Source organism: Dryobates pubescens, chromosome 3 (assembly GCF_014839835.1).
Source record: "Dryobates pubescens isolate bDryPub1 chromosome 3, bDryPub1.pri, whole genome shotgun sequence".
NCBI lineage: Eukaryota > Metazoa > Chordata > Aves > Piciformes > Picidae > Dryobates > Dryobates pubescens.
Genome location: NC_071614.1, coordinates 45,739,726 through 45,762,393, shown reverse-complemented (window position 1 = coordinate 45,762,393; position 22,668 = coordinate 45,739,726). Strand labels below are relative to the sequence as shown.

Sequence of the window (22,668 nt, the reverse complement as noted above, 5' to 3'; positions counted from 1 at the left end):
CACCTTTTTGACACTGATGGCAACAGCTTCTTTTTGACTGTAATCATCTACAAGGTCACTTCCAAACTTGTACTCAGGATGAGCTTCTTCTTCCTGGTCAGCTGCACAGAAAAGAAAAAGGATCATTGAAAAAAAACACACAGCAACTGCTAAGTTTGTGCAACAAATGAAACAAATTACAGCCAAATCTATAGGTTTGGTTTTGCCATTATTTAAAAAATAAAAATAGAAAAAATTCAGGGTAGTAAGTAAATTAGTAGTAAATTACAGCTACGGCCTGAGATTCTTATAGTTTTGACATGCTTAGTAAGAAAAAATTTATCTACAGAGAGAATTAGTAATTTGCTTAGTGAAAAGTGTTAAAAAAAAAAAAATCAAGTCAAACAGGCTTGGGGAAATAAAAGGAAATGTAGGCAGAGTTCTTTAAAGATGTTAAAAGTTGCTGGTATCCAGACTTTCTGTGCATTGTACTATTCTCTTTATAGAATAGAATACATAGAATACACCAGGTTGGAAGAGACCTTCAAGATCATCGCGTCCAATCCATCAACCAATCCAACACCACCTAAACAACTAACCCATGGCACCAAGCACCCCATCAAGTCTTTTCCTGAAAACCTCCAATGATGGCAACTCCACCACCTCCCCAGGCAGCCCATTCCAATGGGCAATCACTCTTTCTGTATAGAACTTTTTCCTAACATCCAGCCTGAACCTCCCCTGGCGCAGCCTGAGACTGTGTCCTCTTGTTCTGGTACTGGCTGCCTGGGAGAAGAGACCAACATCCGTCTAACTACAACCTCCCTTCAGGTAGTTGTAGAGAGTAATAAGGTCACCCCTGAGTCTCCTCTTCTCCAGGCTAAACAACCCCAGCTCCCTCAGCCTCTCCTCATATGTGCCCCTACTATGGAGAATTACTTTACTTTTAGGGTGATTTTCCATTAGAACCTAGTGTATTCAAGCTAAAGAGGCTTCTTGCAAACAAAATCATTTATCTCATTATTCATCTGTATTTAAACAATAATTTCATAAATACTTATTTGAGCCTCTTGGTAGTTTAGTATATGATTATAAGCACAGCAAAGTAAGAACACTATTAGGAATAATGGAAATTATTTCCAATGGAAATCAGCCTGCAGAACAACAGAATCTACTCTGTGCTCCTTGATCAGCTGTATTTAGTAATTTTTAGCATTGCAAGGACAGATACCAAGATCTGGATCACAAAGATCACAAGCACCTTTATTTACTGCAACAGTGCTAGTAAAAATAGAATAAAAAAATATTCATCAAATCAAGGAGCAGATCAAGGGGTAAGCCAAAGCTGTGCAATTCAGTATGACATGGATCACAGACTAGTAACCTTGGCTCAGATGCTTGCAGGCAATGTGTGATTTACCTCTTCTGAAGGTGGACATTTAAAACAGACAAGGTGAATCATGCACTAGATTTGTCTGTCTGCTAATAATACATTCCACATCAGTGGCTCAGATCTATATATTTACACTGAAGGTATCTGAAGTTTGGCAGGAAAATCCCATCCCTCATTCTATCCATATAAAGTACAATGCAATAATCCAATCCAATGTTGACACAAGATAAAATGACACAATATGATAAATCTGTTTTCAAAGCAAAGATTACAGCTTCCCAACCTCCCACACACATACACACACAGTGAAAATCTGACTTGGGTGCAGCTCCAATGTAACTTCTGAACAGTAAGTGGAAGTTAAATTTACCACCATTACCACCAACTGAGCTTACATTCCTTCTACAACCTGCCACGGAGTCAGAAGCAGCTATGGTATTTATCCAAGATGAGATGGTAACATTCCTGCACTGAGCCTAGACTTGTTGCCTTAGATTGTGGGCATGCGCTTCATGTACATACTAGCTGCTCATGCCAGCCTACTGATTTACAACAGGCAATGTTTGATAGCCCTCTCTATGAAATCCTCACCACTTTCTATTTCTTCTTCATTATCATCCTCTAGGATATTTACAGGAGCAGCAGTTTCCCCAGCCTCCATCATTTTCTTCAGAGCATCAAGCTGCTCTGTTAACAAGAAAAAGAAATTAGTCATGATGTGAAGAGTTTGTAGCACAAATAAATACATGAGAACAATCACAAATGATTCTCTGATCCCACTTTTATTTAGGGAGTTCTTTAAGTTTTCAGTTAGCAATAAAATTTCATCATTAGAAATACACTATTTTTAAATAAAGAAGTGATCATTAAGGGCTGTATCCAAAGCTCACTGAAGTTAAGAAAAATATTTCCATAGACTTCAAAGGTCTTTGGACCAAGCATATTAATTCTTCAAAGAATAGATAGCTATCACTTTGGTGCTTGATCTATGCACCTGGAAGTGAAGTGCTTGGATTTTCAATTGTGTTCCCATTTGCATTTCAGTTGGACAGTACAAACACAATCACGTATGACTGAAGTCAGTGGAAGGTCTTCATGCTTATCTTTGAATGGAAAAGGACCAGGATTTATCATTACAGCCATACTGGAAACAAATATAGCAACATTGCTATTACTGGAAGAAGATTAATATCAGAACTGGCAATAGTAGCAAGAGCAGCAATTTGAAATTCCATTTAATTTTATGCTTATCCTGGAAAAACACAGCAAGGCAAACATACCTGTGTAGGCAGAATTTACAAGAGATTCTATCTGTGTTGTATTTTAGCTCACCCAGCAATCTGATAAAAGTCTCAGGATTACATTTTTAGTTCTATCTCTGCCTATGCTACATGCTGATATCAAGGTTTAGACTCTGACACTCTCATGAAACACAAGGGCAAACAGTGTCATTTACATATCATTCATATTCTTCCAACACTAAAGTACAAGCAATTTGAAAACTCTACCAACAACATCTGTTCATATCTATCTGGACTTTAATATTTGTCAAGCTTTACTTACTTTTTTCTACTTCAGGTTTCAGTCTTTTATTCTTTATGAGAATCTTTCTTTTGAGATCATTAGGTGAAGGTAAGGCTTTACCTGGATCAAGCTGTAAAATAATTTAAAGAAAAGGCTTAATGAAAGCTATTTGGCTTCTCTGTGTCCCCGTTTGGGGTTTGGCTTTAGGACAGCAATGGTAAGGGACAGTGAACAAGCAGTGCCACCTCAGGCACAATCCTGGGAGGTAGTGTGACTACAGTTATATTGTCTCCTCTGCTTCTTCCCTATTCCATGGGAATGCTGTACTCAGCCAAGTGTTGCTGGCTGAAGCCGATGCAGTGGTCTCCAGCCTATGCAATCCTCAGTTGCACCAATTAAAACATCTCTGATGGGACCCGCAACTCTTCACTGGAGGACATCCTACTTTCCCTCTCTCCCTCACACACATCTGTGTGCGGCTCACACATGGCCCATGTCACAGTTTCACCCATTATCATTTATCTCTAAATAAGTCACCATTGATGTTCTCTTCAAGGTATACTCATGCAAGTGAGGCAGCCCACACATACTTCCAGAGCAGAAGCGGGCTGACACTGATGAACAGGAAACTAACTACTCAGTCCCTAGCGAAGTAATGAAGACTGGTTTTGCCAGTAGGGCTACAGGGTCACATCTTCAGTTTGTGAAAGGTGAATGGCAAGTTTCACAAGTACAAGGAAGTACTACTAAAAGGTTTGTTCCAGTTTGGGGAAGGAATAAAAAAAGCTATTGAGAAAAAAGTATAAAATCCTCTGATTTAAAGACACATCACATTACAGAGGCTGAGAAACAGAGATCTGAACTAGCAGCTTCTCTTCATCAGGCTTGCTAAATAGAGGGATCTGCTGGTATAATGGACTGTGATTTCCAGTGTATCATAAGTGATACAAGAATAGAAGATATTTCATGACTAGTAAAAATTCTTAGAATATCCAGATATTCTTATCCTCTGAGCTATGCAGAAGAATCATTCTAGATGAAGAAACCGAAGGAGGAGGCACCACAACTTTAAAGCAAACAAAAGCAGCAGAGGTGACAAATAACAACCCAGCAATAAATTAAATAAATGAAGCCCAAATCAGCACACCCAGCTCCACAAGAATGGTTGCAATACTCCTTGCAGGAGGGCACTGATTACCAATAATCACCAGGCGGGCTCAGTCGGGGGAATTTCAGCATGTTGGATGGAAATACAATTGTTCCTGAAAGTGCTTTGGTTGCAATTCCACTAGATGTCAGTGCCACAGAGATCATTTGTCTCCAGGCTTCCAGGATGCCAGTCTGCATCCCCAAGCAAGGGCATCATCACTGGAAGCCCATTTGGACAAATATTTGCTTTTACTTAAAACCAAATCTGCTTCAGCCAGTGCCACGCTGCTCTTAAGTGTGCTTTCCTCAGTTGGCCAGTGAAAATATCAGAATCCACACACTTGTAAAATACACATTTCAAGCTCCTCCTGCCATCTCTGCAACACTGTGTGAGCAGGTGGGGACTGCATTCACCCATGAGGAGGAATGGGCACAAAATGCAGAAGGCTCAGACGTGGTACAGAGCACAGGCAGCTGAAGTGAAATATTGGGCCCCAAGTCAGCAGCATCACAGCCTTTGACCAGCTGTTTTAGGATTCCCTGAAAGCTGCTGGAAGCTGTCATTTGTGAGGAATGGGGACATGTGCTACATACATTACAGGGAAACATACAGATTTAGTTCTCTGGGGTGCACTTCTCAGGGCAACAGCCTGATATTCACCAAGCCCTGTGCTTTGCTATCCCTGCAACATGCAAGCAAAGACAAGAAAAGAACAGCTCTAGAGATGATAATGCCAAGAGTCCCCTTTGCTGGGGTCCCGTAGACAGAAGCTGAAAGGTAAAGCAGAGTCATCTTTGCCATCATCCCCCACATTAAAGAGTATCTGCAGGTTTTGAGTGGCTGCTGGCAGAAAGTGAGCACACTGCTCAGGACAGTAAGGAAGGCCTGGAGGAGTAGCTTCAAGCACTGCTTAACAAGCTATTAAAGTCTCAAATACTGTGTTTGTGAAGAATTGTCTGTTACTATCTCCTGCCATGCAGGAGAGTGAAGTGCATGCAGATCACAGTGCACTTGATTGTCCAAACGAGGCTGCAGTTAACTCTTAGTGTTAAAGCCTTAATGCAATAGTGGGGGTCATCCAGACTCTAGGATCTGATCTGGAGCATGAAGCATGCAAAGTGCAGCTGAAAGACGGGAAATTCTCAGCTTAGACCATGCAATTTATAATTAATTGTTTTGAAACAGTGACTGGTAATTTGAGAGTTATGTATGACCTGAAAATATAATATAAGTGGTATATTTTATGTAGGTGCTGATATTACGCCACGCATCAAGGGGATGGATTTCCCCAGGCTGCTTGCCAGAGCCCTGTACAGAAGAGATTAAACAAATCAGATAAAGACAAGTTTGTACCAAAAAGCACAGACACCCAAAATCACTAGTCATTTTTGAAAGCACAGGACTGGAAGTGAACAGTATTATGGGTGACATGATCCCAGTCTATCATCTATTTTAAATACAACTAATATATATATGTATATAAAATAAATTTATAAGACTAGCAGAACATAACATACTGGATGTGTTTCAAGAGGCTGCTTCAACAACAGATCTCCAAAAAGATCTTCACAGTATTTTGACATCTTGTACTGTTGATATTTGCTGGAAAAGAGGATGTTGGTTGATTTTGAAATATAAAAAAGAAATCACTATTACTCAGCAAAACAGAATAATAGTAAGTAATTTAGACATCCCAAATCATACTCTGCCCACTTTCCACACAGCTGAGGGTTTCTTTACTGTAATTATACAGTCAATAAAAGCCTATGCCCTGACATAGATGAGTTTAATAAGACCAAAAAAGTAGACTAACTGAATCCCATACAGCTAGTGAGGACAGTTAGTGCAAATATATTTCACAGCTTTACCACAGACAAAAGTATTGCTGTTATTAAGCTAAATAAAGATTGACTAGTATATTACAGTCTCTTCTATGTGACATTCAATATACCTGCATATCCTTACAAAGTTTCAAGTACATTGAAATTGCAATTTTGAGCTGTACCATCTCTCTCATACACTGCATTTAACAAAACAAAACAGAACAGGCACGATATACCTGCAGTGATTTTCAAATGAAAGAATGACAGGATATTCTGATGTAACAAATGCCGTTTCCTTAATGGCTTGAATTACATCCTATAAAATGCAATAATAGGATTCCAATTAGAACAGATCAAATTACAACAGTAATGAAAGATTTCTTTGTTCTCCACCCCACCCTGAGAAACAGAGAGGAGTCTCACATGTGTCACGTAAAGAAATTGAACAAATTGTATGCTCACAATTCTTTGTTGCTCCACAACAACCTAGACTCAGCGTCCAAAAAGTGCCTCACTACACCTGCAATAGGGATGGCCAGCTTCACCTAGAACCCATCACTGCAGGATCTGCTGCCATCTTCTCTTGACACAGAGAACTACTCTGAGTAACTCCTCCATCATCAGGTTTTTCCCCAGGTAAGGAACTTGTCAGACAACAGAGAAGATATTTATTCTGTGGTGCAAAGAGCCACAGCAGGTGTAAATACAGGGCAAAAGAAACAAGCCTGCTTTCTGCAGTTACTGTGTAAAGGCAAATATAACATAGGGGTTGTATGACACAAGTCAGAAATAAGCCCTCAGATCTGAGGATAAGAAATTGTGTCTATGCAATGCATCACTCTGCCACAAGAGAATAGGACCTGGCTACTGAGGAGGCAAGTGTATGTTCTATGGATTCTTGTTCAAGGGTTCTACTGAGAGTTGCTCTCAGGTGGCAGAAGTCAGGGATTTACCTTGAAAAGAATATCTGTACACATTGCTTTTCCATGAGTTATTATTGGTTCTTGGTCTTCACCTTTGCCATCCCAGCAGTCCAGCTCAACACACCTAAACACCCAAGAAAAAAGATGTCACCCAAGAAAAAGATGTTTCATCATGGGAAAGCTACTTTAGGCATGTTCTGAGCAGTGATGTTCAGAGAAGTAAATTACAAAGCAGTTTTGGACATTACACAACCCCTTTTTAGATGCATTTGTAATTTCAAACTGCTTTTATAACTTCGGATATACTACTTAAAATATAGTATACGTGAGTCAATGTTTTTTAGCACTGTAGCGCTTTAATTTATTCTCTTACTCAGCTAACTGTGACATGTTCCAGTATGTCAAAAAATTAAGCAGGAAACCATAAATTGATTCTCATTTTCATATAAACTTCTTGATCACAAAGCAGCAAGGCCTCTGAAATTCAGTTGTCATTCTGAGATCAAAATTCTGTTATGTTTCTCACAAACTCTCTTCTGACACCAGTTTCTACATTTCACTGCCTTTCAATGCTTTTGTGAGGAAAAACAATTTTAAATTAGTATATTTTCATTTTTACATATAAATTATATACTTAAACTCACATATTTATGCTTCCAATTATGCAATATATCACTACCAAGGTATATTATGTAGCTTTCAATTATTAGATTCACAAATATTAAAAGCTGTTATCTGCTTCCAACCTGCATCCAGCCAAAAGCACTTGTCTGTACATCTCCACTGAAGACTTGCCACCAAACTGCCTGCCTGTTAAATATGTATTATGAGAGGAACTGATGAAATAATGTGCCAAAGGGTGGTCCATTTCTTGATATAATTCCAAACGGTCCAGGAAAACTGGTGCATTTTCGTCTGACATCAAGTATCTGCAAAATCCATCACTTGATATGACACCTAGAAGAAAGAAAAAAGCATGGTTAATTACCATGAAGAAATTTGTAGTGGGCATGAATCAAACAGTTTTGTGAACAGGAACCCTAACAACAGCTATGCTTACACAGACTTCTACAAGCAAAGAGAAGCATGCCCTTCCAGCAACTGTCTCCCTGGTGCAAAACTTGCCACTGTGTTCCCAGACAACAAAAGGAAAAAGTCAAGTGCCCACCTTGCACAATATCCTATATTCAGCACTAGTAGATCTAAGGCATCAAGAGAATGTAAAACTAGCACTTAAGTAGTGACATCTCAGAACACTGAATCATTATGGGCTCTGGATCTTTGTGAATCAGAAATTGTGAGTTTGCGTATACCAGCCTTCTACGGTACTATTCTCCCCTCTTCCGTACTTAGTCCCATACCCTGACTGTGCTACATTGCTGTTAATCAGCTTGCAGCAGAGACTGCTCTACGTTGACAAAAACAAGCAGAGGTGTACCTGAAAACATCTGCATGTGTTCACTGCAAAAGCGTTAGGAAATTATAAGATACCTTCAGGTTTACTGTTTGAACCACAGGTTTATTCCTCTATAACAAAGAGGACATAGTAAGTCGCAAGACAGAATTCCTAATACCTTTTATTTCTCTGCTCTTATGTGCTTCATAAAGCATAAAAACTATAAATTAAGGGATAAATTTTAATGAAAATTCAGAAGAATTACTGCAATTATCAGTTTTTAAAGCAGCCAAGAGACTGATAAATGATCTGGGGTAAGGAAGAAGGGTCTGCTCACAATCACTGCAGACAATAGTTACCCGGCACTAATTTGGAAACTGCTTTCCCTAAAGTCATGCACGAACACTCAGCTATTGTTAATAACACACATTGCAGCAGTCCTATTCATATTCTGTTTAAGATAAGTTTACTCTTGTTGTAGCATGGGTGTAGGTTTTCGATCATCCTGAAGGCGCAACAAACACAGCTTCCAGGCCAAGACCTTAGCAGGCGAAGACGTTTATTATGTTCTACAGCAGGGTTATATACTCTTTTAGAAAGCACACGTTGCATCTTAATTGGTTATTTTCTACTGGTGTGCGTGTAATTAAGGTATACAATAGGTTAAAATAACAAAACAATATTGTAACACATCCAACCTAATTCTGCCAAGTTTCTCAATTCAGTTGCAAGATGTATGCATTCTTTTCTAAGTCAAAGACCAAACACAGCTGTTCTAAAGCTGTTCAAAAACAACCCTCCTCCTACATCTCCCCCTTTTTCTAATAAAACTATGGTTTTGATCAGCGTAGGGGAGGGGGAAGGCTTCTTGTGATATGTTTAAGGATGTTGCCAGATTATGTAAGAGAAAAATTAGAGAGGCAAAGGCCCAGTTAGAACTTAAACTGGCCACCTCTGTGAAAGACAGTAAAAAGCATTTTTACAAATATATAAAAACTAAAAAGAGGGGCAAGAAGAACCTCCACTCCTTATTGGACCTGGAGGGGAACACTATAACTGAAGACGAGAAAAAGGTTGAGGTCCTGAATACCTTCTTGCCTCAATCTTTAACAGTAAGGCAGGAGGAGTTCAGGACAAGTGGCCTCCTGAGCTGGGTGATAGGGTCAGGGAGCAGTGTATTGCCCCAGAAATCCATGAGGAATTAGTTCAGGACCTGCTGAGCCACTTGGATACCCACAAGTCCATGGGACTGATATAGTCAATCTGCCAAGCTTTACCATACTTGTACAGAAAAAGAAGGCTAAACCAAAGGAAATAAACCCTTAACCTATGAACTCCTAGAATAACTTATTCTACTTAAACTTACCCATTATCATGAATAACTTATGATTATTACTTATTGACATACCTTATTACAGTCACTAAATACCTAAGTACCTGTTATTCATTATGCTTGCTATTAAAACTAAACTACTAAAAACATCAAAATAACAAATCTCCAAAATCCCTTACAATCAGACATAATGCTAAAATCAGTATCCATATCAGGTTTGCACATATAAAATGTTGAATTTTTTTTTACAAAACTTAGCACTATTACTTTAAAACAGAACACAACTTTTGCAGACAAGGGAGAGATAACAGAGAGAGAAGGCTGGGGGTGGGGGAAAAGGGGAGAACTGACAGGCTCAGCAAAACCACTGTAGCCACAGAGTAGGGGGGAGGGGGGAAGGAAGGCAGGGGGACAACATTGCTGAATTCACAGCAGCTTCCTTTCCATGTAGCTCTTGGTGTTGAACTGCAGGATCCCTCAGTGGTACGGAGTGGCCCACAGAACCATGGGGTCAGGCTGCAGCGTCCATCAGAGGCATGGAAAGTCTCCTAAGTTTGCTAGAAGTTGTAAAATTCTCACCCGAAGATAACAAGAAAGTCCCAGGGGGAGGTGATAGCAGCAATTCTGAGCTCAATTGATGTTTTTGAACCTCCTGCTTCTCCTCCTACTATGGCTGGCACCACCGCTCTGAAGCTCGAGATGGCTAGAGCAGAAGCCATTGCTTCCTCCTCGCTCCATACCACTGCCCACGCTGTTCAAAACATCAGAGGCTTGGGGAGAAGATGTGACAGCCTCTGCTGCCAAAGTTTCTGGATGTTGATGCGTGCAGGCTGTTAGCACATCACTTACAGCAGGATTTCTTAAGACACACAGAAGTTTCTGGCAATCAGTGTTTTTCACTTGTTTCTCCAAGGTAGGTTGAGCGTCAAGCATTGCTTTAATTTCTCTGATCTTACTCTCCTTAGAACAGTCCCAAAACTCAGTTTTGATCTTATGCCAGATCCCTGGATCATACACTGTTCTTACAGTGAAAGAGGAGCAGTGATCAGCAGCTGAAAAAGAGCATCTGCTGAAAAGCAGAGGTACTGATAGACTTCCCATGTTGTTTAAAGAGGTTCTGAGAGGCTTCTAGGACAGGTATCTCCTCCCAAGTCATACTTTTCACTTAAAATGTCCCATTTGTCCATAATTAAAACATGTTGAGGACAGTTATAGCTCTTTTTTTCAAGATCTGAGTATCAGAGTATAACTAAGGTTGGAAGAGACCCCAAGAATCATCAAGTCCAACCTGTCTCGGTAGACCTCACGACTAGACCATGGCACCAAGTGCCACGTCCAATCTCCTCCTGAACACCTCCAGGAACGGTGACTCCACCACCTCCCTGGGCAGCCCATTCCAATGACGAACGACTCGCTCAGTGAAGAACTTTCTCCTCACTTCGAGTCTAAACCTCCCGTGGCACAGCTTGAGACTGTGTCCCCTTGTTCGGGTGCTGGTTGCCTGGGACTCCGAATATCGCTCTCTCTTCTTTTGATATCTGATTCCCCATTATGTGCTCACCAAAAAAGAGGCTCCAACCCCCCTATAATTACCCCATCTGCTCACCTCTTCCACACAGCCCGTGGCTGTTCTTCGTCTTCAGTTTCTTCTTTTTTTTCCCAGAGGTGCCTTTAATTTTTCCTTTCTTTATTTTTTACATCCGGACATCCACGCTTTCCAAGCCTATACGTAAGCTAAGTTGGAGACCATCACTGGCCACTGGGCTCTCCTTCCAGTGGAAAACAGCCTTTAGCGAGTCTCACAGAGACCAATGACTTCAAGGCAACCATTTAATGATGGCAGCGAGCACGGTCTCCACAAGCCGGGTGAAGCCAAGTAGTTGTTGTTTATGCTTTGTAGTCACTCAGGGTGCAAGTCAGAGTTGTTATCTGTAGTTGCTCAGGGTGCACATCATGGTCACTGTTTGTTGTAGTATGGGTGTAGGTGTTCAATCACTCTGAAGGCACTACAAAGACAGCCTCCAGGCGAAGACGTTTATTATGTTATACAGCAAGGTTATATACTCTTCTAGAAAGCACGTGTGTCGCATTTTAATTGGTTATTTTCTACTGGCATGTGTGCAATTCAGGCACACAATAGGTTAAAATAACAAAACAATATTCTAATACATCCAACCTAATTCTGCCATGTTTCTTCCTTCAGTTACAAGATGTTTACATTCTTTTCTAAGTCAGAGACCAAACATAGCTGTTCTAAAGCTATCCAAAAACAACCGTTCTCCTACATACTCCTACAGAGGCAACTCCAGTAATCCTGCTTTTCATTCTGCTCCTCACTTTCTGAAAAAATCCTCTACTGGAACTTACATTTTTCCATGCTTGGTGTCAGCCAGAGGTGAACTGCTTTTGCACATCATATTTAAATCCTCTCAGATGATTTTGAGTTGTGGAAGAAGAGGGGGAAAAGGGAGTAAAATGCAATGTGATGGGTTACACCCATCCTTGATGGGGGCTGAAAGAACCCAGCCCCAAGGTGGACAAAAGAAACTTGATCCAGGTGGGCAGAGAGAGACTTGGTGTGGTGGTTTGAAAGGAAAGGCTCTGCTTTCCCTCCCCCACTGAGAAAGAGACCACGGCTAAACCCAGTCGGAGAAATGAGATTATATTTTACAAGGAAACAGATTCTATGTAACACAACAAATACAGATATTTTACAATATATACAGGAATATACAGCAAATGAACTCAACCAGAAACCAGACCCCCCACAGAGGGGGCTTCCCCCTGTGCCCCCTTCACCCCCCTACCTCCCTTCTCCCTCAAAGAGGTAGAAGAAGAGACGAGGATGGTTAGCAGGACAGGGGAAGAAGCGGACAGGCCTGTTACAGGAAGTTAGTTAGTTCTTATCTCTTGGCAAGAAGCCCAGAAGCAGATCCAGCCGAAAGGGACAGCAAAGGAAGACTGAGAGAAAGTTCCCAGCTCCCCTGGGTCCAATCTCACCTCCCCCCTATACTTGGCCAATGAAATTGGTTTAGAATACCAAAATATTTTACAAACATTTAGCCAGTGTGCCCCTTTCTTAAAGGCACAGCGTCAAACAGCCACACTTGGCTTCCCCCCCCTGCCCAGGAGGAGGCGACCCCTGAGTCAATGGTGGTCTATTCCATTACCCTTTCCTGCTCTCTCTTTCCTAGCCTTGCCTGCTCAAGAGAGATCATCTGCTGCTTACTGCACTGACCTTGTGGTTGGAGCCTACTTTTCCAAGCTGCAGCCATGCTTTCTAAAGAACTGAATCCACTTACATCCAGGGAAATACAAGGCCATCCAGGCTTGATTTTGTATATTTTCCCATTTATCCTTATCCCTCACCTTTGTGAACTTCCTGTTATTGCTGTATATATATTTTGTTAAAAAATTTACCTCTTCTTCTTCCAAAACAATTCCAGGCTATTTCTTCTGTGAATTTACCTCTCCCTTCCCCTACCCTTTTTTTGTTTTACCTTACCAGGAAAAGAAAACAAAAAAAAGCTGGGGGAGGAAGGAATCTTTATCTGTTACCATTTGGTTTTCAGCACTCCTGGCAAAGCTCAAACCAGCACATGGAATTATCAACTGTAAGAACGATTTTGTTTTGTCGATCACTGACAACTCAAAAGCAGCAGCACAAAATATTTCAGATTATATTTCTAGTGCATTATCTAGTGGAATAAAGTGACAGCTGGGCAGGAGCTCTAGACAAACAATGGTTGCAGCTCCATCAATTTAGCAGAGCTCTATGTGCTCAACAGACCAGCCTGTGCATTTTTGACATGCACTGAACAGGTGGAAGGATTTGCCTTTGTAGTGTTCCTGAGCAGAATATGGTTAATAAACTGTACAGCAATAACTTGTTCAGCCTTGTTTGCTCTTTCTGTTACTGTAATATAACTGAGGAAGGGTCAGTTGCTTATTGCTACTGTCTTGCTGTACATCAATCTTATTTCTTAAACCAAAAACATTTCTTTGGCACAAAAAGTAACAGCATACAACATAGTTTCTGGAGTAACATATACAATACAAGCTCCTTCTCTAGCAGTTTGGTTAAAAGGTCTGTAGTACTATAAGGGAATGATGAGAGCTATGCATCCATCTACAAAAGGCTTAAGTTTATAGACCGAGGAAGAAAAGTGTCAACTCTTCCTGACCACTGTGCCAGAGAAAGCCAAAGAAGCAGGTGTTGCCATAGAAGGCATTGCTGGTCTCAACACCTATGATCATAAAGCAACATAATAGGACTCAACGATCTTAAAGGTCTTCCCCAACCTAAATGATTCTATGATTCTGTAAAAGGCACATGGGGAATCTGACAAGACCACAGCATTTAGTGAGAGCTGCCTGCTGATGAAATTGAAGGTACTGCCGCCTTCTGTTGCCTGCTTTTCACATTCTCCACCAGCAGGGCCAGCACTACTGGGTGTATGAAGCTCCCTGGCTTCTTCATTGCCAGCCTGATATTTTAGCCCGAATGGCTGGTGAAAATGAATTCCTGTTAGGATGCTTGAAGGTCCACAGGCTTTGCAAACCTGCACTCTCCTCTGCATGCTACAATACCAGTGACTTCCAGCAAAAGGGCTTAGAGGACAGATAAGGATAGCAACATTTTTTCTTTCTGTGGTTGATCCCAACACAGTTATTTCAGCAGAATGGTTGAGAACTGAGAGCTAAGTTCAACAACTGCCTTCTCTAATGCTTGTATCAGTTTAGGACACAGGCAGTCCAAGAATGGCTTGGAGACACTTCTCACAATCTTCTTGCTCATAGAGCATTTTTCAATGCACCCATGTAAAACACCTTGTTCTAAGCTAGGCTGCTGCCCACAAGCACTATACAGATTATATAGTAAGAAGACAGATGCATATCCAGTGGTGCACATGGCAATGTTTTTAGTTTATTTTTTATTTTTATGCAGTATCTGCACAGCTTTGCAGTCTGCAACCTTGGCCATCACCACATGCATATTGCCTTGTTGCTAGGAGTCTCCACGTTGGTCCTTATTTACTCAGCCCTAGTCTCTCCCACTTTGTATCAAGATGGCTGTCTCTGTAGCCACACTATAACCTGCACAGGAGAAATAATTCTTCTGGGGGACTTAAAAAAAATAAATAAAAAATTCAATGATTTTGAGAGGGAGATGATTTTAATCAGATTAGTTTCCTGATCTAGTTCCCTGGGTTGCCACAAAGTTCTTTCCCCCTGACCACAAGAACTGTAAGCTCCCTTTGAAAGGTTTGGATGCTTTGGAACAAATACCTCCCCAATGCCTGCACCCAGCGAATACTGAATTCCCTCCCAGATTTACCTTTACTCTTCAGGTCTTCATCTGGCTCATATGTCTCAATTATCTGCATTGCTCTTTTTGTGTCATAAAAGGGAAACAAAATTTCATTGAGCCGAGGATCTCGTTGATGCTAAGGTTAGAAAACAATGGAATTCAGCAAAACAATACAGATCATGGCTATCAACCAAGAGCATTTCATTACTGCAGATGAGAAAGAAAGAAGTGGACATTTAAGAAAAAAAGAAAAAAAAAAAAAGGCAGCCCTAAAACTTACAGACTATTCAACAGTAACTTCAGCTTTAGACAAGAAAAAAATGAACCTTATCTTTCATAAAAATCCTAGGCAGATCAATTATAGAAAGATTCGAAAGAACCTGATCCGGTGCAATCGCATAACTTGTCTTACTATGCCTTGTTTGTGAAAGTAACGACTGCACGTGGTATATGTGCAAGTGAAACGTTGAAAATGAACACCTAAATCTCTTTTCCCTGTAAATTCTCTCTTCCTCATCTGACAGATTTGACTGATGGCACTCTAATCACCTTCTCAAAAATACATGTCTTTAGCATTGCCTACAGCTAAAGTAAAATAAAAGTAAAATAAAATCATACCACAAATACAGAATTTGAAACCCAAATTTAGAAAAATGCAATCACTGATGATTATTTGTGAATCGTGGCAACATTGTGTTATTATGTGTAATATACACTATTCAAACAACAGTGTAGGTTCTCAGAAGAAATATGTACAATTTAAGAGCTTCACAGTATCATCTCTTCAATTCACAGTAATTGACAATAGTAGGATTCCATAATTTATGTAATATTTAGATACAGTTTAGCAGTGATTTCTAATACACTACTAAAACTCCAAGAGTTTTTGTGTTTTCACTCCATAGTGCACTACATAACTTAGTTTTTTGTCATGTTGAATTAGAGCTGCACACTGTGTGCCTGATTCTCCATTAAAAGTAAAATCAAAATCAGAATTGAACATAGTGGCATGTAAGCAGATGCAGTAAAACAAAGAAATAAACATGACTGTGAAAACACTCTTAACCCAGTAGGTGCACAATTTCAAGCTTTAGTTTAAGCAGAATTCAGATATGTAACAAGCCACCCTCATATTGGTGATCAATAATTTGGAGTGGACATGATGGTGTTTATATGGCTTGACACAGCACTACCAGCATTTGCTGTAATTCCTTATGCATAAACTTTATGACATTTTCTCACAGGAAAAAAAGCAATAATATCCAATCAAAAATAAGCATTTGAGCTCTTTTCTTACAATCAATACATTGGCATGTATGCTTGATTAATTCAAGAAATTACAACCAATGCCAATTTAACCATGCAATTAAGGAGAGGTCTTTCAAGTAATGCTATTGACAGTCTGCAGCATCTAAAAGAGAGCAGTTTCATTCACTACACATCAGCTGTTCGGATATCTAATAAAACTTGGATGAAATATGATATGACAGCAGATGGATGCAGGACATTACTTGCTAAGCAGTACACACAGCAACATGACAGTGGCATGCAACAGTACAACCCAATGGGACAAACACCAAGCTTTATACCATTAGTGACAATACACCACTTTGAAAAATGGTAAGAAATACTAGGGATGGTTCTTAACTGAAGAAAAGTGTTCTTCCCCAACTCTCTTCCTTCTACAGTTAGTCATAAGCAAACAGAAGAAAATAAATGAGAAAGTAAATCTCCTCTTGAGAGAGTCCCAGAGTTATGAGTTACTGGAAGGAGCTAAGAGCAAATTATTCTTTTTGTAGTAATGTTCATAACTCATTATCTATCTGCTATTGGAATAAAAGCTAGTCTTTATGCTTACTTAAAAATTGAAGCAAAATTGACAACACTTTAAGAAAATTAATTGACAATTTAAGAACATTAAGAACACTTGCTAGTGTCTTTTGGGGAAATTTGCAGAAAATAGTTCTGCACTACCAAGCTTGTTGCCACAGGAAAGTTGTAACACCAAAGCTAACCAAGACTAAAAGTCTGACGTTTCATCTAGAAAAACAAGCCAGAGGTCTAATTGTTCATCCAAAATAATTGCATTTGATTGTTCTAGTTACCTTATTGGACAGGTTATTTCCATCACTATGAGGGTGAATCATCTAATAGAACACCTGTATGGTTCTGCAACAGAGAGAAAGGCCATCTAGCCTCCCCAAGCTGGCCTCCAGTCGCTGATAGGAACTGAGATGCACAGCAGTTAATGTGTCAAAACCAATTTTGCCTCTTGAATTGTCATGTGCAGTGCTGAGAAGGATTCCTTTCATGGATATAAAAAACAGAGGGACATAAAAAGAGCATGGAAGAGGGAGGGAGAGCAAGCAAGAGGGAAAAAGAGGAGTAGTGGGAAAGAAGGGGATAGAAAAGCATCTCCTCATACCTCCTTCCCAGAAAGGATGAGAACTGCTGAGACTACTGAATTGCCATTTTGTCAGTTACTTGGCTTATTAATTTATTGCTGCAAATGAAGGGCAGGAACAAATCTCAATAGCAGCATTATCAGTCTTTTTGCTACTACATTTTCTTTTTTCAAAATTTGACTTTAAAAAATTAAGACCTAAACAAAATACTCAGTGTCTGACAATAACTGAAGTTCTATAAACTCCCCAGAAACTTTAACATTGATGCACAGCTGTCAGCCAGCAGGACTAAATCAAATAGAGACAGCAGTCTGGAAAGCATCCAGGAAAGCAGCTCACTTTCCACTCATATGCAGTAACTTCCTCATCCTCTCCTAAAACCCCAAATCACTTAGAGCTTCTGCAGCATGCCTTAGAGGTTACTGAATTCAAAGTAACTGAGCTTAAAGACTCTTTTGAAGAACTGCTCTGTCCATATTGTCCTCTCCTATGTAATGATAATATTTTTTTGTATTGTCCAGCACTAAACAGCACTGCTAATTGCAGTGTTGGCCAGCAGTCAAGAAATTACCACTTCTGGGTCATTTAGTGTCTTTCAGCTCATGACCAAAGCTTTAAATTCTATGTGGAAACCAAATGACCTCCAGCAGAGACAAAGGTATTAGTTTCAGTCATCAGAATGAATGTCTTACTCTCTGAAAACTACTTGACTAATTTTTCCCAGCTTTGGTGATCAACTAAAAGGCCAACTGCAAGCTTTCCCATTACAAAATGTGTATTGCTAAGTACATAGCCAAAAAGATATATCTTTCGACAATAATGCCTACAAAATAAGGCTTCTAATTCTGTAAAAAGAACTGCTTAAACAACATAAAACTGAGAGCACAATTCAACTTTAGTCAGCAACTGAGACAGCCAGGAAGTTCTTACAATTGGTAGCAGCTCTTCTTCAGAAGCTTGGGCTTCAAGGAAACACACTTTAAACTGAAACGATGACTGCAATTTTAAAATACTGAAAAAATACTAATTTACTGAAAAATGACAATTAACACTTAAAAAAAACCCAAAACACCACACAAAAAACATACACAGCAGATATGGGCCAAGACAGGGACAGGGCTGCATGCTTCAAGCAGTTAAGTGTATCTATCGCTAGAAGTGAATTGAGGGGGATGAGGATAATTCATAATTTAAATCACAATGTTATCTTTTCTCTCTTCAATGCAGAAGCAAAAAAAGAAGAACATCTCGCAGTGGTAACATTAAGCATGTGCCCTAATTTCCTAATGGAAAGGACTACGGGCATACAAACTAAGGTCCCTGGCATGTAACAATTAGTCCTGAAGCTGTTAACCTTTTCACTATCTTTTCTATTGCAATACTCTTTCTACATGTCACTCAGGTTTGGTGAAGATTAAGAATGTGTTCCCTACTGAAATGGAAAATTATATTCTAAATTTGATATATGAGGATCTTAATTGCCTGAAACTTCATTTAGCTGTATCAGATACATAAATATATACATAAAATAGATTTATAACTACTAAAATAATTTTAGATGGTGAAATTTTTGGTAATGAAACCAGTCCTTAAAGATCACACAGAGAGGTAAAGCAGCAAGCCATGCTGTGGATGACAAGAATCTACCGGTATAGAACCAAATAGAATGTGCCTATTTTCCATGTAGTATGTTCCTGTCACATTTACACAGTGCACTTACTATTGCAGTTCTGAATAAGTCTTCTTTGACTTATTGTACTTTAGTAATAGATTAAAAAAGTCTCAGCCCTGCAGTGTTTATTGAACTTCTTCACACACTCATGATGTTTTCAAGGAATACTAAATACTCTTGCCAGTAGCAGTATTCTGGAAAGATAGCAATAAAAATACTTCCTCTTATTCTGCACATGTGGTATTACAACAAACAAACAGAGAAACCTCTTAAAATATCCTCTTAGCTCTTCAATCTGTAAAAAGCTGAAATAATACCGTCAAGAAAAAAAAATCAAAGCCCTGTTTATAAAAGCCTACCTCATTTCTTCTATTGTTCAAAGAAGGGTTAGCAGATATATTTAGTTGCAGCCTAGAGGTAAAGTAATTGCTCTTAATAAAATACTGGGTGTATTTTAGTTGAAAATGCTTTGAATGTATGTCAAATGTATAAAACAGACATAACACACAACATAACACAACAGCCAAGTAATCAACAGGTGTGATCTGCAAAGCCAACACGTACAAAGCACAACAGCATACGATGTTTAAGCTGATTTTTGCACCTGGATGTTACCATAATGTAAAGATCAGCAGATCAAAAGCACAGCAAATAATGGCATGACTCATGCAATGGAAAGATTGGAAGAAGCAAGCCACTGCAGACAGACTTGAATGGTAGTTAATGTATGAAAAAGCTTACTTCATTTAGAAAGCTCACTAATTGGTCTACCGTTAAATAATCAGTTTTGTCTCCATTGCTGAAAAGAAATTTATTAGAGAATGTAAGTTTTCATATATGATGCTACAGTAGGTATGATTTACATGTTGACATTGTTGATACTTTTCAAACCACCTACTTTTCTACCTGAAGTAGCTCTATAATATCAAAATGAACAGAAAACAGACTGTCTATGCTTGGCACGGTATATCTCCCATACTTCCTATAATTTGGTAACCATTACTTCATAAAACAACATGTAAGTCCTCCAGAATACATTGAGTAAAGAAACTTTTTAAACTTCAAATGTCTTGTTTTATTTAATTAGTTCACATACTATGTTAATCATCTAAAGGAGCAAGTTAAAATTACAGTAGTTAGTAAAGCCAACCAAAAAAAGTTCTAGATGCTTCCTCCAACTCATGTAAAAGTTGCTCTAAAATGCAGAATGAACTTTTACATTAACAACCTGAGAGGGAAGGAAGAGGAAAACCAGAGATGAGCTTGTCTCAAAATACTACTGATGCTACTAGGATTCAAGGTAAGGTAATCTTTACAGTGTTCTGTCACTATAGATATGGACTAAAAATACAACAAAATGAGTTTAAAGCAAGATTAAATTTGAACTTACATCTTCTTAAAGAGATCCTCTATGTCAGTTCGGGGACATATCTTTTGGGTGAGCTCATAAAATTTCTCATAAGTAAATGCTGCAGGCTCAATTTCATCATTCTGCAACGAAATGCAACGGTACATTAATCCAGCAAAAGAGAGCGATGTTACTTTCCCAAGAGCATTTCTTTCACCAGCAAAACCAACTAAGAACTGCTTTAGTGCTTTACCTAGTATACATTTACCTTGTTTCTTTTATATTTTCTGAAGACAGTTCTTAATTCATCTTTACCATAGATCTGCTTGATGTGCTTATATTCTGACCCTGCAGTAAAATTAATTCTAGACAAACACAGAACTGGAGAAGAGTCTTCATTTTTCTTCTGAAGCTTAAAATAAAACCCGTTAAGTTCAAAATAGGGCAAACCTCAGATATTCTGAGGCCAAGGAACACTGAGAAAGAGTCCCAGGTTTGGTGCAATAGTTTTAACAAGCAAAGCAGCTCTTATGCAGAGGCATGTAAAACTTCCATGAAGGAGGGAACACATGGCTAACTCATTCAATTGTGTCCTCTGAATAAGACAAGAACTGCAACAGTGAGGAACAATTTCATCTTGCATACCAGGCAGTAGGACTCGGAATTCAAGTTTTTCTGTAGCCCCTCTTCCTTGTTGGAGACAGTGAGCTAACCTTCAGGGCTACCACTTATCAGATGCATGCTGCAACCAAGCCAAAAAGGGCTAGCTGCCAAAATGAAATGACACTAGGCAGAGAATAAAGTATTCTGTGCTCACGTAGTTTGTATGAATGAATGAAACAATCCATTACAGAAAGAAGCCTCATTCAAGACATTTGCGGACCACTGTGTCACACAGGTGTAATTACATTTTGGGTTTCATAAACAACCTACAGTGATTAAGTAGTTACTGATGAACAACAGGCATGTTTTTGACTTAGATCACAGTTACAAATGTGAATGATTCATCAATTTATTAGTGTGTGTATATATTAAAAAAACCCAACAAACCAAAAACATTCAAGACCACTTAAAATACCTTTCCACTGGGAAGACCTAATTCCTTAAGTGCTTGGAAGATGACTTTTTCTGTTTTACCTGATGCAAAGGTTCTGGTAATGCTAAAACAAACAAACAAACAAAAAAAAAGAGAGTGGAGGGGGAAAAAAAAGGGAGAAATATTAGTCATTTTTCAAAACAATCACATCTCTCTTTCTTGCTTTTACTGCCAACATTTTCCTCTGGCTTCAACTTATGAATATAAGCATCTTCCCAGTAATAGTGTAGTCAAAAAAGTGCTCTAAGCTTCACAGAGCAGCACTACTCTGCCTGCAAGCTATCCATTAGAAAATACATCGAAATAATGAACTGCAAAAAGAAGGGATTTTTTTTCCTATGTATTATTACACAGAGCCGTGCAGGGCATTATTTTGTTTGCTCTTTAAAACTCTACACACAGACAAATTATTGTTTTAGAAGTAGCAGATTATACAAGTGAGATATGTCTCCTGTTTGTGGTGATTTCCCTTTCATTCTAAGCATTAACCTATGCTTCCCAGCTCACTCACAAGGTAGGCACACACCATTCTCCATGGCAGCTCGGTCCCCCTTTCCTTTTCAAGCAGTTGCTGCTAGTGAGAGACTTTCAGCTGCATGGCAAATCTCATTCCCCAACAATATCAGCTGTACTGCTCACTCCTCCTTTCAAATGCTTCCTCACCTTACAGCCATTACAGATCTCCCTGTTTTACACATACTATCTACAACTTATTTAGGATGGTCTCAGCTGTCACTGAAATATTTCCACCCAACTGATTAATATCCTCTTCCTTCTGTGAAACAGGATGATTTCACTATGCATTAAATTATATTAAAGCATGACTATTTGGTATGATTAATGTGAAAGCATTTGGTCTATTTTTATTTCCATTTGAGATTAAATTGAATAACCTTTGTCTCTGGAAAACTAGATCCAAACTTGACATCTTCCCTTTCCTTCTGTTTATGAGTTAAGCTAAAATAATGTGTCCCACTACTGGATTTTGGTGTCTCAGTCTAGATAAAAAAAATCTGAAGTCTGTACTAAATATATATTTCTAACGCTAACAAAAGTTGTACATTTAGAAAGACTCCATAGATGCCTGATAAGAAAATCTTGCTCTTTATCATCAAATGAGGCAACCTATTTGCTGAGACTCATGCATACAAAATAATTTCACATGGTGAAAGATGTGAAACAAACTGTTGCTGTTATTTGTTGCCATAGCAATTCACAGTTGATTTACTCTTCAAAATACTTTAGACTGCCTATGTAAATATTTTCATAATATTGAAATTAAGGAAATAAAAGATCTCAATGATAAAATACTTCA

At 39.0% G+C, this 22,668-nt stretch overlaps 1 protein-coding gene across 5 annotated transcripts in view; it reads right to left on the bottom strand.

Moving 5' to 3' along the window:
• PLCB4 (phospholipase C beta 4) overlaps positions 1-22,668 on the bottom strand; it is a 229,744-nt gene that overhangs the window by 53,553 nt on the left and 153,523 nt on the right. For all 5 annotated transcript variants that reach the window (XM_054180088.1, XM_054180091.1, XM_054180090.1 and 2 more), the window contains 11 exons: positions 21,336-21,417; positions 20,300-20,400; positions 19,651-19,708; positions 14,860-14,968; positions 7,539-7,749; positions 6,823-6,916; positions 6,106-6,185; positions 5,564-5,648; positions 2,936-3,026; positions 1,964-2,059; positions 4-101 (listed from right to left, as the gene is read on the bottom strand). In XM_054180088.1, the coding sequence (XP_054036063.1) occupies positions 4-101; positions 1,964-2,059; positions 2,936-3,026; positions 5,564-5,648; positions 6,106-6,185; positions 6,823-6,916; positions 7,539-7,749; positions 14,860-14,968; positions 19,651-19,708; positions 20,300-20,400; positions 21,336-21,417 (1,105 nt within the window). The remainder of the gene's footprint in view (positions 1-3; positions 102-1,963; positions 2,060-2,935; positions 3,027-5,563; positions 5,649-6,105; positions 6,186-6,822; positions 6,917-7,538; positions 7,750-14,859; positions 14,969-19,650; positions 19,709-20,299; positions 20,401-21,335; positions 21,418-22,668) is intronic.